Source organism: Pseudophryne corroboree, chromosome 7 (assembly GCF_028390025.1).
Source record: "Pseudophryne corroboree isolate aPseCor3 chromosome 7, aPseCor3.hap2, whole genome shotgun sequence".
Taxonomy (NCBI): domain Eukaryota; kingdom Metazoa; phylum Chordata; class Amphibia; order Anura; family Myobatrachidae; genus Pseudophryne; species Pseudophryne corroboree.
Window position 1 is genome coordinate 62,320,036 of NC_086450.1, and position 17,122 is coordinate 62,337,157.

Here is a 17,122-nt window from a genome sequence, read left to right on the forward strand (position 1 = left end):
GGACGCCCCTCCTTGGGCTGTAGACACGGACGCCCCTCCTTGGGCTGTAGACATGGACGCCCCTCCTTGGGCTGTAGACAAGGATGCCCCTCCTTGGGCTGTAGACACAGATGCCCCTCCTTGGGCTGAAGACACGGACGCCCCTCCTTGGGCTGAAGACACAGAGCCTCTAGTATCTTTAATAACTGTCTCCTCTGAGGCGGTGGCCATATTTGGAGGGACGTTTACAATAGAAGCTTACAGCGTCTTCTCCCCCTCCTTTGACAATGGCAGAACTCGGTAATGAAAAGTGGGCGGAGCATTGCGGCGGGTGGGCGGACGGCGGCATGAGCGGCCCGGGCCCTCTCCTCTCTGTTAGAGAGGCCATCTGTGCAACAGCACCCCCTGATGGCGGGCCTGGTGCCACACATACCATAGGAAGGGCATACGTCACCCTTTCACTATGAAGGGCAGCGGCAATTGGGACATACCTGCCAACCATCTGGTCGGATCAGAACAAAGGTCAACAGTTCTGGACACAGAGTCCTGAAATCGGGACTGCCCTGCTGATATTGGGACAGATGGGAAGTATGTGATAATAAGCCTATGAAAGGTTCTGGTCAGTGTAGCACACAGAGAAGTTATGCCGATATGGCCTTTCCCATGGGTTATTTACTTGTCATCTTCATTAAATGACCATGTCATGAATGTATCACCAGTGTGTTAATAAAACATTAATAATTGAGGAATATAGGTGATATTTGCATATCTATGTTTAAGCATTAGTTACTCTATACATGTCTGTATTCCATAATTAGTGCAAAAACCGTTTACATTCACCAACAGTAACAACTGTGTCATATGTGCACTGCAAAGTGACACCTTTTATAACAATTTAAAAAAAAAATCAACAGGTAACACAGTGGTTAGCATTGTTGAGTTTGCATGTTTTCTGCATGTCTTCGTGAGTTTCCTATTGGTTTTCTCCCACTCTCCAAAGACATACTGGCATATTAATTGGCTTCTTCCCAAATTAACCCTTGCGCGTTCATGTGTGGCAGCCAGTGGCTGCTCTAGAGGAGGGGCTACAGCAGAGTCCAAAATTCAAATAGGGGAGCCACGCCAACTGCCAGTGAGTCCCGGACGGCCATGTTTGGGGTGGTAGTAGTTGTGGCTCCCTTCTGGAGCTACCAGTAGTAGGGACTATTGATTGTAAACTCCTTTGGGACAGGCACTGATGTAAATGATTAAATATCCTGTGTGTGTATATGTATACGCTATACAAATAACTGTTAATAAATAAATGATAAGCCCTGAAACCTCAATGTGGAGAATTACACTGATGTTCTACTACAGCTGCAAAAAAGTCAAATTGAGTGTATGAAGTATGACCGACATATTTAGCCACAGCCACATGTTTATGGCAGGGTCCAAATGGAAATCAGTTCAGGTGAAAAGCTGAAATTTCCTGCAGGTAAGCTGCTGTGACATCAATCCAACAGTCCTTACAGTGTACGTATTTGTCAGAGCAAGCCTGAAGTTGAACTTGTGTGATGCACATTGCTGGTTTAGCTAGAGAAGCCTCTCCCTCCCGTGCACACAGTAAAGTGATGAGAGTAAGATGGACATTTTTAATTAAATATAACCCTTTTGTTCAAGTAAATCTAAAATGTCATACATAAGACAGTCGGCCATAAAGTGGGTGTTCTTTGGATCACTGTTGGCTTTCATCTTATACTCCTATGGAGAGTAAAGAACGCACAGCCAGGCGCAATGCTGTCACTAACAACATTCATTTGTATTAGATTAAAATTCCTCCACCCTCAAATTTGAGTAGAGTTGTTTATCGTCACTTCTGAATTCTGCCCCTGGATGTTGCTGCATAAATCTTCCCCATGCCAAGAAAAATGAACAATTCCACCTTTACGGAATATAATGGAACGCATGAATGATATATACTACAATAAAATGACTGCATCTCCCTTGAAAATAGACATATGTTATCTGTTTGGCTCCATGGCTGTTGCATATAGGAGCAGCTGCCACATGTCAGGAATAAAAGTCAGCTTATCTTAGATCTACTTTGCATCCCTGTTGGACTGTTACATTCCCCCTGTCTTAAGGCATTAATGTGAAGTTGCCGCCTAACAGTGAGCCAATATTACTGAGAATGCTCCTTATGAATACGCCAGAAGGTTGTGACATTATTGAGGTATGAGGTACAAAGTGCACCGATTACATCATCGGAGTGGATGCCTCCAACCTATAAAACCTAGATCATTGACATTGAAGATGAAAGATGTCACACTCATGTTCCTGTATTGTTTCAGCATATGTATAGTGTTATGGCCGTTTTATTGTGCGCAGCACTGAGGCTCATCTGAAACAAATACAAAAAAAATCATGTCACGTATGGTATAATATATAGTCCATCCTGGAATGTGCATTAGTGTGCAGGTGCTATGGCCAAGACACGTGGCTTTGTGTAGCAGTGATGGAAGACCATCCTCTAGTGGTGACTGTGGGGAATTGCAGTTTCAATAGAAAAAGTTTATGTACAGTATGTGCCAATACAATGCCTTCCAGTATATATCATCAAACACATCTGTAATAACAGTAAGCAGAAACATTAGAATACAAAGATATTTAATTGGATCTTGGAAGACATACAAAGAGATTACATGAAAAGTGAAGCATGATAAGCGTCGGTGAGAAGAAGAGCAGTGTCACTGAGTATTTATGCTACTGCTAGACAGGGTTGGACTGGCCCACAGGGGTACAGGGGAAACCACCGGTGGGCCCTACTGCCTGGGGGCCCACCCCGTCCTCTAGGGATCAGGTTCCAGACTGTGTTGTTACTAATCTAGTACATTGCATACTTACCTACATTGTAAGTCTCCTCTCCGGGAGAAGCCCGGAGAGGAGACGCTGCAGGTGTCTTCGGGGGGCGGGGCCGGACTGTGACATCACTAAGCCCCTTCCCCCGCATCGGGAAATTCCGCGATTCGCGGGTCCGCGGGCGGGGCTAAAATGACGCGATTCGCGTCATTTTAACCCCTTCTCCACCCGACGGACCCGCGAATGCGGGAGGTTATCTCTCCATCCTGCTCGCATCACTAGGGTGCGAGCAGGATGCGGGAGACCTGCCCACTCTTCCGGGGGTGTGGGGGGCTACCCCAAAAAACGGGAGCCTCCCGCAGCTTCCGGGAGAGTAGGTAAGTATGGTACATTGTCTTGCATGCACTACAGTATTTGCTGTATATATTTATCTAGGGGACCAACACTTGCAAAATGGTTAGGCAAACCAATGTGGTGGCTGGGCAGACCCCCTCTGGAGACTGGCCACACCCCTAAACATGGGCCCCTACGACTACATCCCTACCCCCCCGGTGGGCCCTACATGCCCCAGTCTGACACTGTTGCTAGATATATCGATGATAACGTTTCACTTACTATAACATATTTACAGGTGGCCCGCCAGGTGCAGCCGTCAGTCATCTGGATTGAAGATGCTGAGAAAACTTTCTGTAAGAAGGTGCCAAAGACAGACAAACAGGTAACGTCATATAAGCCTTCAGACTATGAATAGCCATCCAATGAGGGGTACAGCTTTTTGTCTTGTCCATAACCATACTTTGTCTTGCTGTGACATCCTCCAGGGTCACAGGTGATCACATTCCTAGCCCAGTGTTGCAGTGATGCAATGATTAGCTTCCTGCCCCACAACACTGGCGTCCTGGGTTTGCTTCCCAGCAAGACACATATGTGTGGAGTTTGTATGGTCTCCCCATGTTTGCATGTGTTTTTTTTACACTTAAAAAACATACCAGTAGGTTAAATGGCTGCTGATAAATAATGATCCATAGTGTATGTCTGTCCCTGTCCCTGTGGTAGGGAATATAGACTGTAAGCTCCACTGGGGCAGGGACTGATGTGAATGACTGACATAGTCTCTGTTATATGTGTGCGTTATATACATTACTGTTAGTAAGTATTTGACGTGTCTGTCTATAGTACTTTTCAATTTATATTCCTACTTTATACTGCTCTCTTTTGCTAGATTAATTATATAAATCCAGATTCTGTTACGAACAAGGCTGCTGCCAATCCACTATGTATTTTACTAGTGTTCTTCTACTGACGGCAAAATGCTGGTTCTGCTTCATTGATTTACTGCCCCCTGGTGTCTAACATTTAGATTTTTCCACAAACTAAATATCCATTCTAAAGGATGATCCTCAAACCTTAAATGTATGTTAGTTACTGATACTATAGAGAGCAGAGGGCCATAGGTAGACCATAATCTAGCCGTTATCATAGGTACACCATAATCTAGCCGTTGTTATAGATACACCATAATCTAGCATTTATTATAGGTACACCATAATCTAGCCATTGTTATAGGTACACCATAATCTAGCCGTTGTTATAGATACACCATAATCTAATCGTTGTTATAGGTACACCATAATCTAGCTGTTGTTATAGGTACACCATAATCTAGCTGTTGTTATAGGTACACCATAATCTAATCGTTGTTATAGGTACACCATAATCTAACCGTTGTTATAGGTACACCATAATCTAGCCGTTGTTATAGGTACACCATAATATAGCCGTTATCATAGGTACACCATAATCTAGCCGTTGTTATAGATACACCATAATCTAGCATTTATTATAGGTACACCATAATCTAGCCGTTGTTATAGGTACACCATAATCTAGCTGTTGTTATAGGTACACCATAATCTAATCGTTGTTATAGGTACACCATAATCTAACCGTTGTTATAGGTACACCATAATCTAGCCGTTGTTATAGGTACACCATAATCTAGCTGTTGTTATAGGTACACCATAATCTAATCGTTGTTATAGGTACACCATAATCTAGCCGTTGTTATAGGTACACCATAATCTAGACATTATTATAGGTAAACCATAATCTAGCCGTTGTTATAGGTACACCATAATCTAGCTGTTATAGGTACACCATAATCTAGCCATGGTTATAGGTACACCATAATCTAGCTGTTGTTATAGGTACACCATAATCTAATCGTTGTTATAGGTACACCATAATCTAGCCATGGTTATAGGTACACCATAATCTAGCTGTTGTTATAGGTACACCATAATCTAATCGTTGTTATAGGTACACCATAATCTAGCCGTTGTTATAGGTACACCATAATCTAGACATTATTATAGGTAAACCATAATGTAGCCATTGTTATAGGTACACCATAATCTAGCTGTTATAGGTACACCATAATCTAGCCATTGTTATAGGTACACCATAATCTAGCCATTGTTATAGGTACACAATAATCTAGCCATTGTTATGGGTACACCATAATCTAGCCGTTATTATAGGTACACCATAATCTAACCTCTCAGTTATGTTTCTCTTTCTTTGTGTTATGCTGAGTCGTCCTCTTTCTTGTTAACAGTTAGATCCCAAACGTTTGAAAAAGGATTTACCGAAACTCCTGAAATCCATAAAGTCAGAGGATCGCATCCTAATTGTGGGCACCAGTCAGCGGCCGTTCGATGCAGAGGTCAAACCATTCTGTAAGATATACAAGAAGATCATCCTGGTCCCTAGGCCGGACTATGCAGCACGCCTGGGTGAGTTGTGTACCTTGTGACATTGTGTGTGTGTGTGTGTGTGTGTGTGTGTGTGTGTGTGTGTGTGTGTGTGTGTGTGTGTGTGTGTGTGTGTGTATATATATATATATATATATATATATATATATATACACTGCTCAAAAAAATAAAGGGAACACTTAAACAATACAATGTAACTCCAAGTCAATCACACTTCTGTGAAATCAAACTGTCCACTTAGGAAGCAACACTGATTGACAATCAATTTCACATGCTGTTGTGCAAATGGAATAGACAACAGGTGGAAATTATAGGCAATTAGCAAGACACCCCCAATAAAGGAGTTGTTCTGCAGGTGGTGACCACAGACCACTTCTCAGCTCCTATGCTTTCTGGCTGATGTTTTGGTCACTTTTGAAAGCTGACGGTGCTTTCACTCTAGTGGTAGCATGAGACGGAGTCTACAACCCACACAAGTGGCTCAGGTAGTGCAGCTCATCCAGGATGGCACATCAATGCGAGCTGTGGCAAGAAGGTTTGCTGTGTCTGTCAGCGTAGTGTCCAGAGCATGGAGGCGCTACCAGGAGACAGGCCAGTACATCAGGAGACGTGGAGGAGGCCGTAGGAGGGCAACAACCCAGCAGCAGGACCGCTACCTCCGCCTTTGTGCAAGGAGGAACAGGAGGAGCACTGCCAGAGCCCTGCAAAATAACCTCCAGCAAGCCACAAATGTGCATGTGTCTACTCAAACGATCAGAAACAGACTCCATGAGGGTGGTATGAGGGCCCGACGTCCTCAGGTGGGGGTTGTGTTTACAGCCCAACACCGTGCAGGACGTTTGGCATTTGCCAGAGAACACCAAGATTGGCAAATTCGCCACTGGCGCCCTTTGCTCGTCACAGATGAAAGCAGGTTCTCACTGAGCACATGTGACAGAGTCTGGAGACGCCAAGGAGAACGTTCTGCTGCCTGCAACATCCTCCAGCATGACCGGTTTGGCAGTAGGTCAGTAATGGTGTGGGGTGGCATTTCTTTGGGGGGCCGCACAGCCCTCCATGTGCTCGCCAGAGGTAGCCTGACTGCCATTAGGTACCGAGATGAGATCCTCAGACCCCTTGTGAGACCATATGCTGGTGCGGTTGGCCCTGGGTTCCTCCTAATGCAAGACAATGCTAGACCTCATGTGGCTGGAGTGTGTCAGCAGTTCCTGCAAGACGAAGGCATTGATGCTATGGACTGGCCCGCCCGTTCCCCAGACCTGAATCCAATTGAGCACATCTGGGACATCATGTCTCGCTCCATCAACGCCACGTTGCACCACAGACTGTCCAGGAGTTGGCGGATGCTTTAGTCCAGGTCTGGGAGGAGATCCCTCAGGCAGAGCCGTCCCTAACCAATATGATGCCCTAGGCAAGATTTTGGCTGGTGCCCCCTAGCACCACCGCTGGTTCCGCCTCTGACCTTGCACCTCTTTCCCAGCACCATCACCCCTCACTCATAGCAGTCCTTTTTTTGGTGTTTGTACCCTCTATTTCTCTGACGTCCTAGTGGATGCTGGGGACTCCGTCAGGACCATGGGGATTAGCGGCTCCGCAGGAGACAGGGCACAAAAATAAAGCTTTAGGATCAGGTGGTGTGCACTGGCTCCTCCCCCTATGACCCTCCTCCAAGCCTCAGTTAGGTTTTTGTGCCCGTCCGAGCAGGGTGCAATCTAGGTGGCTCTCCTAAAGAGCTGCTTAGAAAAAGTTTTTAGGTTTTTTATTTTACAGTGAGTCCTGCTGGCAACAGGCTCACTGCAACGAGGGACTTCGGGGAGAAGAAGTGAACTCACCTGCGTGCAGGATGGATTGGCTTCTTAGGCTACTGGACACCATTAGCTCCAGAGGGATCGAACACAGGCCCAGCCATGGAGTCCGGTCCCGGAGCCGCGCCGCCGACCCCCTTGCAGATGCCGAAAAGTGAAGAGGTCCAGAAACCGGCGGCAGAAGACTTTTCAGACTTCATGAGGTAGCGCACAGCACTGCAGCTGTGCGCCATTGTTGTCACACACTTCACACCAGCGGTCACGGAGGGTGCAGGGCGCTGCAGGGGGCGCCCTGGGCAGCAATGAGAATACCTTGTTCTGGCTAAAAAATACATCACATATAGCCCCTGGGGCTATATGGATGTATTTAACCCCTGCCAGGTCTCAGAAAAACGGGAGAAGAAGCCCGCCGAAAAGGGGGCGGGGCCTATTCTCCTCAGCACACAGCGCCATTTTCCCTCACAGAAATGCTGGTGGGAAGGCTCCCAGGCTCTCCCCTGCACTGCACTACAGAAACAGGGTTAAAACAGAGAGGGGGGGCACTTATTTGGCGATATGATTATATATATTAAGATGCTATAAGGGAAAAACACTTATATAAAGGTTGTCCCTGTATAATTATAGCGTTTTGGTGTGTGCTGGCAAACTCTCCCTCTGTCTCTCCAAAGGGCTAGTGGGGTCCTGTCCTCTATCAGAGCATTCCCTGTGTGTGTGCTGTGTGTCGGTACGTGTGTGTCGACATGTATGAGGACGATGTTGGTGAGGAGGCGGAGCAATTGCCTGTAATGGTGATGTCACTCTCTAGGGAGTCGACACCGGAATGGATGGCTTATTTAAGGAATTACGTGATAATGTCAACATGCTGCAAGGTCGGTTGACGACATGAGACGGCCGGCAAACCAATTAGTACCTGTCCAGGCGTCTCAAACACCGTCAGGGGCGTTAAAACGTCCTTTTACCTCAGTCGGTCGACACAGACACAGACACGGACACTGACTCCAGTGTCGACGGTGAAGAAACAAACGTATTTTCCTTTAGGGCCACACGTTACTTGTTAAGGGCAATGAAGGAGGTGTTACATATTTCTGATACTACAAGTACCACAAAAAAGGGTATTATGTGGAGTGTGAAAAAACTACCTGTAGTTTTTCCTGAATCAGATAAATTAAATGAAGTGTGTGATGATGCGTGGGTTTCCCCCGATAGAAAATTATTGGCGGTATACCCTTTCCCGACAGAAGTTAGGCGCGTTGGGAAACACCCCTTAGGGTGGATAAGGCGCTCACACGCTTATCAAAACAAGTGGCGGTACCGTCTCCAGATAGGGCCGCCCTCAAGGAGCCAGCTGATAGGAGGCTGGAAAATATCCTAAAAAGTATATACACACATACTGGTGTTATACTGCGACCAGCGATCGCCTCAGCCTGGATGTGCAGCGCTGGGGTGGCTTGGTCGGATTCCCTGACTGAAAATATTGATACCCTTGACAGGGACAGTATTTTATTGACTATAGAGCATTTAAAGGATGCATTTCTATATATGCGAGATGCACAGAGGGATATTTGCACTCTGGCATCAAGAGTAAGTGCGATGTCCATATCTGCCAGAAGTTGTTTATGGACACGACAGTGGTCAGGTGATGCAGATTCCAAACGGCACATGGAAGTATTGCCGTATAAAGGAGAAAAAGACAACGTCTTTTCAGCCTCAGTCCTTTCGTCCCCATAAGGGCAAGCGGGCAAAAGGCCAGTCATATCTGCCATGGGATAGAGGAAAGGGAAGAAGACTGCAGCAGGCAGCCCATTCCCAGGAACAGAAGCCCTCCACCGCTTCTGCCAAGTCCTCAGCATGACGCTGGGGCCGTACAAGCGGACTCAGGTGCGGTGGGGGGGTCGTCTCAAGAGTTTCAGCACGCAGTGGGCTCACTCGCAAGTGGACCCCTGGATCCTACAAGTAGTATCCCAGGGGTACAGATTGGAAATTCGAGACGTCTCCCCCTCGCAGGTTCCTGAAGTCTGCTTTACCAACGTCTCCCTCCGACAGGGAGGCAGTAGTGGAAACAATTCACAAGCTGTATTCCCAGCAGGTGATAATCAAAGTACCCCTCCTACAACAAGGAAAGGGGTATTATTCCACACTATATTGTGGTACTGAAGCCAGACGGCTCGGTGAGACCTATTCTAAATCTGAAATATTTGAACACTTACATACAAAGGTTCAAATCAAGATGGAGTCACTCAGAGCAGTGATAGCGAACCAGGAAGAAGGGGACTATATGGTGTCCCGGGACATCAGGGATGCTTACCTCCATGTCCCAATTTGCCCTTCTCACCAAGGGTACCTCAGGTTCGTGGTACAGAACTGTCACTATCAGTTTCAGACGCTGCCGGTTGGATTGTCCACGGCACCCCGGGTCCTTACCAAGGTAATGGCCGAAATGATGATTCTTCTTCAAAGAAAATGGACGATCTCCTGATAAGGGCAAGGTCCAGAGAACAGTTGGAGGTCGGAGTAGCACTATCTCAAGTAGTTCTACGACAGCACGGGTGGATTCTAAATATTCCAAAACCGCAGCTGTTTCCGACGACACGTCTGCTGTTCCTAGGGATGATTCTGGACACAGTCCAGAAAAAGGTGTTTCTCCCGGAGAAGAAAGCCAGGGAGTTATCCGAGCTAGTCAGGAGCCTCCTAAAACCAGGAAAAGTGTCAGTGCATCATTGCACAAGGGTCCTGGGAAAAATGGTGGCTTCTTACGAAGCGATTCCATTTGGCAGATTTCACGCAAGAACTTTTCAGTGGGATCTGCTGGAAAAATGGTCCGGATCGCATCTTCAGATGCATCAGCGGATAACCCTGTCTCCAAGGACAAGGGGGTTTCTTCTGCGGTGGCTGCAGAGTGCTCATCTACTAAAAGGCCGCAGATTCGGCATTCAGGACTGGGTCCTGGTGACCACGGATGCCAGCCTGAGTGGCTGGGGAGCAGTCACACAGGGAAAAAATTTCCAAGGAGTGTGATCAAGTCTGGAGACTTCTCTCCACATAAATATACTGGAGCTAAGGGCAATTTACAATGTTCTAAGCTTAGCAAGACCTCTGCTTCAAGGTCAGCCGGTATTGATCCAGTGGGACAACATCACGGCAGTCGCCCACGTAAACAGACAGGGCGGCACAAGAAGCAGGAGGGCAATGGCAGAAACTGCAAGGATTCTTCGCTGGGCGAAAAATCATGTGATAGCACTGTCAGCAGTGTTCATTCCGGGAGTGGACAACTGGGAAGCAGACTTCCTCAGCAGGCACGACCTCCACCCGGGAGAGTGGGGACTTCATCGGGAAGTATTCCACATGATTGTGAACCGTTGGGAAAGACCAAAGGTGGATATGATGGCGTCCCGCCTGAACAAAAAACTGGACAGGTATTGCGCCAGGTCAAGAGACCCTCAAGCAATAGCTGTGGACGTTCTGGTAACACCGTGGGTGTACCAGTCGGTGTATGTGTTCCCTCCTCTGCTTCTCATACCCAAGGTACTGAGAATTATAAGACGTAGAGGAGTAAGAACTATACTCGTGGCTCCGGATTGGCCAAGAAGGACGTGGCACCCGGAACTTCAAGAAATGCTCACAGAGGACTCATGGCCTCTGCCGCTAAGAAGGGACTTGCTTCAGCAAGTACCAGGTCTGTTCCAAGACTTACCGCGGCTGCGTTTGACGGCATGGCGGTGGAACGCCAGATCCTAAGGGAAAAAGGCATTCCGGAAGAGGTCATTCCTACCCTGGTCAAAGCCAGGAAGGAGGTGACCGCACAACATTATCACCACATGTGGCGAAAATATGTTGCGTGGTGTGAGGCCAGGAAGGCCCCACGAAGAAATTTCAACTCGGTCGATTCCTGCATTTCCTGCAAACAGGAGTGTCTATGGGCCTCAAATTGGGGTCCATTAAGGTTCAAATTTCGGCCCTGTCAATTTTCTTCCAGAAAGAATTGGCTTCAGTTTGAAGTCCAGAAGTTTGTCAAGGGAGTATTGCATATACAACCCCCTTTTTGTGCCTCCAGTGGCACTGTGGGATCTCAACGTAGTTCTGGGATTCCTCAAATCACATTTTAAACCGCTCAAATCTGTGGATTTGAAATATCTCACATGAAAAGTGACCATGCTGTTGGCCCTGGCCTCGGCCAGGCGAGTGTCAGAATTGGCGGCTTTGTCTCACAAAAGCCATATCTGATTGTCCATTCGGACAGGGCAGAGCTGCGGACTCGTCCCCAGTTTCTTCCTAAGGTGGTGTCAGCGTTTCACCTGAACCAGCTTATTGTGGTACCTGCGGCTACTAGGGACTTGGAGGACTCCAAGTTGCTAGATGTTGTCAGGGCCCTGAAAATATAGGTTTCCAGGATGGCTGGAGTCAGGAAAACTGACTTGCTGTTATCCTGTATGCACCCAACAAACTGGGTGCTCTTGCTTCTAAGCAGACGATTGCTCGTTGGATTTGTAGCACATTTCAACTTGCACATTCTGTGGCAGGCCTGCCACAGCCTAAATCTGTCAAGGCTCATTCCACAAGGAAGGTGGGCTCATCCTGGGCGGCTGCCCGAGGGGTCTCGGCATTACAACTCTGCCGAGCAGCTACGTGGTCGGGGGAGAACACGTTTGTAAAATTCTACAAATTTGATACCCTGGCTAAAGAGGACCTGGAGTTCTCTCATTCGGTGCTGCAGAGTCATCCGCACTCTCCCGCCCGTTTGGGAGCTTTGGTATAATCCCCATGGTCCTGACGGAGTCCCCAGCATCCACTAGGACGTCAGAGAAAATAAGATTTTACTTACCGATAAATCTATTTCTCGTAGTCCGTAGTGGATGCTGGGCGCCCATCCCAAGTGCGGATTGTCTGCAATACTTGTACATAGTTATTGTTACAAAAAAAAAAAAAAAATCGGGTTGTTATTGTTGTGAGCCGTCTGTTCAGAGGCTCCTACGTTTGTCATGCTGTTAACTGGGTTCAGATCACAAGTTGTACGGTGTGATTGGTGTGGCTGGTATGAGTCTTACCCGGGATTCAAAATCCTTCCTTATTGTGTACGCTCGTCCGGGCACAGTATCCTAACTGAGGCTTGGAGGAGGGTCATAGGGGGAGGAGCCAGTGCACACCACCTGATCCTAAAGCTTTATTTTTGTGCCCTGTCTCCTGCGGAGCCGCTAATCCCCATGGTCCTGACGGAGTCCCCAGCATCCACTACGGACTACGAGAAATAGATTTATCGGTAAGTAAAATCTTATTATTTTAAATAGGAACAGTTCTCATATTTGGCGCACAGCCCAAAAAGGGATGTGTTTTTGCTGGCAAGGGGCATGGCCACACAATAGTAACCCCAATTCCAATTACACCACACACTACTGCAACTTTATTCACATTTGATCATGCGATAGTGTCCATAATTAATATTACATCCCACATTAGTATTACTTTACCTTATAAACATTACTCCTCACAGTAGAGCCCCTTATTCACATTACATCACACTGAATTGCTCCTTATTCACAATACATCACACCCTATTGCTCTTTATTCATATTAGACGACACAGTAGTGCCCTTTTTATACGCAACGCCACATAGTAGAGCACCTTATACACATAATGCCACACATTAGTAATGCATTTATACACGTAATTCCACACAGTAATGCCCCTTACACATTATTAATGCCCTTATAAACATAATGCGCCTTACACATTATGATAACCTTTATTAATGCCCTTTTACACATAATGTCCCTTGCACATTATTAATGCCCTTATACACATAATGACACACATAGTGCTCCCTACATATTTGCTGCACATTATTAGTGCCCCTATACACATAATGACAAACATACAGTAGTACCCTGTTACACATATGCCGCACATTATTAATGCCCTTATACACATAATGACACACGTAGTGCCCTCTACACATTTGCTGCACATTATTAGTGCCCCTATACACATAATGACACACATACAGTAGTACCCTGTTACACATATGGCGCACATTAATGCCCTTATACACATAATGACACACATAGTGCCCCTTACACATATGTTGCACATTATTAATGCATTTTTACATGACACACATAATGCTCCTTACACATATTCCGAACACTACTGCACAACCAACCCACTCACATGCACACAGCACTCACACTGCCACTAACATAGTGACCTCTGCCTCTGCTTGGATACAGATGTGTCCTCATAAATCTTGCTTCAATGCTAACGTCGGGCACCTTTTTTTATGAAAATGCATCTTATTTGCATTGCTATGTGGCTAGGATGCACAAGCAGATTCTGCTGATTAAAATGATATGCAGCATGCCTATATATTGTGTGAGACTGTGGCTGTATCTGCATAAGAAATGCTACACACAGAATATAGGCATGTTGCATATCATTTTAATCAGCAGAAGCTGCTGATGCCCCTAGGCATATCAAATGCCCTAGGCAATTTCCTAGTTTGCCTATGCCTATGGCCGGCTCTGCCCTCAGGAGACCATCCGCCACCTCATCAGGAGCATGCCCAGGGGTTGTAGGGAGGTCATACAGGCACGTGGAGGCCACACACACTACTGAGCCTCATTTTGCCTTGTTTTAAGGACATTACATCAAAGTTGGATCAGCCTGTAGTGTGTTTTTCCACTTTAATTTTGAGTGTGACTCCAAATCCAGACCTCCATGGGTTAATAAATTTGATTTCCATTGATAATTTTTGTGTGATTTTGTTGTCAGCACATTCAACTATGTAAAGAACAAAGTATTTAATAAGAATATTGCATTCATTCAGATCTAGGATGTGTTATTTTAGTGTTCCCTTTATTTTTTTGAGCAGTGTATATATATATATATATATATATATATATATACACACATACAGGGAATTTTTGAAGTGGGGGTATGGAAAATTTAAAGAGGTATAGTGTCCACTCGAGGGTGTACTGTTGCGCACAGAAAAAGAGGCGTGACCAATCACAAAGGGCATGTCCTTAAGAGGCACTGAATGAGAGGGAGGACACATGGTGCAGGAAGGACTGAGGGGTACGGGAGCATTGGGTGAGAGGGGGGATGCAGGGTGGGAAGGGAACATAATGGGGAGAGGGACAGAGGAAGGGGGGGGACACTGGGTGGGAAAGGACGCAGGTTGGGAGAGGGACATATTGGGGATTGGGACACTGGATGGGAGAGGGTTGCAAGGTGGGAGGGGGGCACCAGGTGAGAGAGGGGATGCAGGTTGGGAGGAGGATATATTGGGCAGAGGGACAGAGGAAGAGGGGGGATACAGGATGGGAGATGGTTACCAGGTGAGAGAGGGGATGCATGGTGGGAGAGGATGCAGCGTTAGAGAGGGGTGTACGGGGTGGGAGAGGACGCAGGGTGAGAGGACGCAGTGTTAGAAAGGGGTGTGCAGGGTGGGAGAGGACGCAGCGTGAGAGAGGGGTGTACAGGGTGGGAGAGGACACAGGGTGAGAGGGGGGTGTGCAGGGTGGGAGAGGATGCAGGGTGAGAGGGGGCTGTGCAGGGTGGGTGAGGACGCAGGGTGAGAGGTGGTGCAGGGTGGGAGAGGGACGTATTGGGGATTTTGATTTAATATTAAAGTCTACCAGTGGTCGCACTGCGTGGCTCCAGTGGTGGCAGGAGCAGGAACCGAGCGCACCCCACGTGGGCGCCCGGCGGGGCTCCGACAGGGATGGGAGCAGCATCCTGTAAGTGCAGCAGGCTGGCCACTTCCCCCGCCACCTGCTGCACTTTTTTTTTTTTTATTCAATAAAAAACCACACTTCCTGATCAGTGGAAACGAAGTGCCGGTATGCCATACCGCTGCATACCGGCCCACTTTTACCACTCACTCTCTCTCTCTCTCTCTATATATATATCTCCTATATAATAGCCCAGATCTGTTACTCTGTGACTGTGTGTATAACGCTGGGCGTGGCTAGGAGCTCTCATTGGGTTAGCAGCAGGTCTATGACAGCCAGTCCACAGCTAACTGGGCGAGAATCGCCCTCCCACACAGGTGACATCCAATAGGAGGCTCTGCCCTTTGGCTGCTGTGTGTTCCCAGAGCAGGATTAACAATGGGGCTGATGGAGCTGCAGCTCCAGGTCCACACCCCAAAATAGGCCCACTGCATCTGCAGCAACATACCCTCCAACAATTTACACATAAAAATCGCTACAAATTCGAAAAGGGGGCGTGGCCACGCCCCTTTTGTATACTTTCAATGGGAGATTGGAGAGCCAAAAATCGGTACAGATCATAAAAAAGGTACTGTACCTGCCAGAAAGGTGCAGCTGGAGGGTATGCCACTGCATCTCCAGCAAGTCTCTGCACTGTAGATAGGGGGGGGGGGGAAAATCCTTTTACTGCAGTGTCCTATGGGGGTCATTCCGACCTGTTCGCACGCTGCACTTATTCACAGCCGTGCGAACGGGTCAGAACTGCTGGGCAGCGACGAGAATAACGAAGAAAGCGTTCGCAGCGGCGAACGCAAGAAGATTGACAGGAAGAGGCCGGCTGGAGGCGTCAACTGTCCGTTTTCAGGGAGTGTCCGTCCGAACGCAGGCGTTCCCAGCCGTTTCCAGAGAGGGATCCTGACGCCAGCTCCGTCCTGGATGATCGCAGCAGGTGAGTAAGTCTCTGCACAAGCGTTTGCAGCCCTGCACAGCGATTCCCCCCTCCCCTGTAGGAGGCGACTACCTGATCGCAGCAGTGCTAAAAGTAGCCTGCTAGCGATCAGGTCGGAATGAGGGCCTATGTCCTGTTGCCAGTCCGCCTGCCCCCTCTGGCATCAACAATCCCCACTCCCTACCCGCTGCGCAGGTGGAACAAAAGCTGCACAGCTTTCAGAGCCCTCCCTGCGCCTCATACTCTCTGAGCCCCGGAGCCTCATCTGCGCGTGATGTCACAGAAGTGCCTCCCCACCACAGCCACGCCCAGATCCCCAGAGGCCCTGACTCTGCAACACAACACCTGGGCTGCCAGCCTGGAAGCCCCAAGATGGCTAATGTAACGGATAGAGTGGGTGATATCGCGGAGGGTAATGTCTGGACGCTGAATCAATGTAAAAGGTGACAGTGCTGTGCAGTGCAGTGGGTGTGCAGTGTCACTGACAATGCACAGCACTCTCACCTTTTACATTGATTCAGCGAGTCAGTCAGTTCTGCCAGCCAGTCACTATTGTTAGCGCCGGTGTCCCAACGCGCCGAATTACAGGGAAGTAGAAGCACTAAATAAACTACAGCTCCCAGCAGTCCTTAGCGCTGGAGCATTCCGGCGCTAAGGGCTACTGGGAGCTGTAGTTTATTGAGTGCATCTTCTTCCCTGTAATGCGTCGCGTTGGGACACCGGCGCTAACAATAGTGACTGGCTCAGGGCCGGTGCAAGGTTTCTTGGCACCCTAGGCAAAACTTCAATCTCCATTCCAGCCCCCCCCCCCCCCTTCCCCCCCCCCCCAAAAAAAAGAAGACATTGGCCACCAATGACATTTGCCCCTTTCAGGGGAAAAAAAAAACACTTTGGCCTCCGCAGGGTAAAAAAAACACATTGAGGCAGACGCACACATACACTCACAATGACACTCATACTGAGGCAAAGGCACACACATACACACACACACACACACACACACACACACACACACACTCATACTGAGGCAAAGGCACACACATACACACACACACACACACACACACTCA

The 17,122-nt window shown here is 47.7% G+C and overlaps 1 protein-coding gene across 2 annotated transcripts in view; it reads left to right on the forward strand.

Moving 5' to 3' along the window:
• The window catches only part of IQCA1 (IQ motif containing with AAA domain 1), a 292,671-nt gene that overhangs the window by 269,236 nt on the left and 6,313 nt on the right, over window positions 1-17,122 (forward strand). For both annotated transcript variants that reach the window (XM_063933216.1, XM_063933217.1), the window contains 2 exons: window positions 3,449-3,535; window positions 5,435-5,612. In XM_063933216.1, coding sequence (XP_063789286.1) covers window positions 3,449-3,535; window positions 5,435-5,612 — 265 coding nt within the window. The remainder of the gene's footprint in view (window positions 1-3,448; window positions 3,536-5,434; window positions 5,613-17,122) is intronic.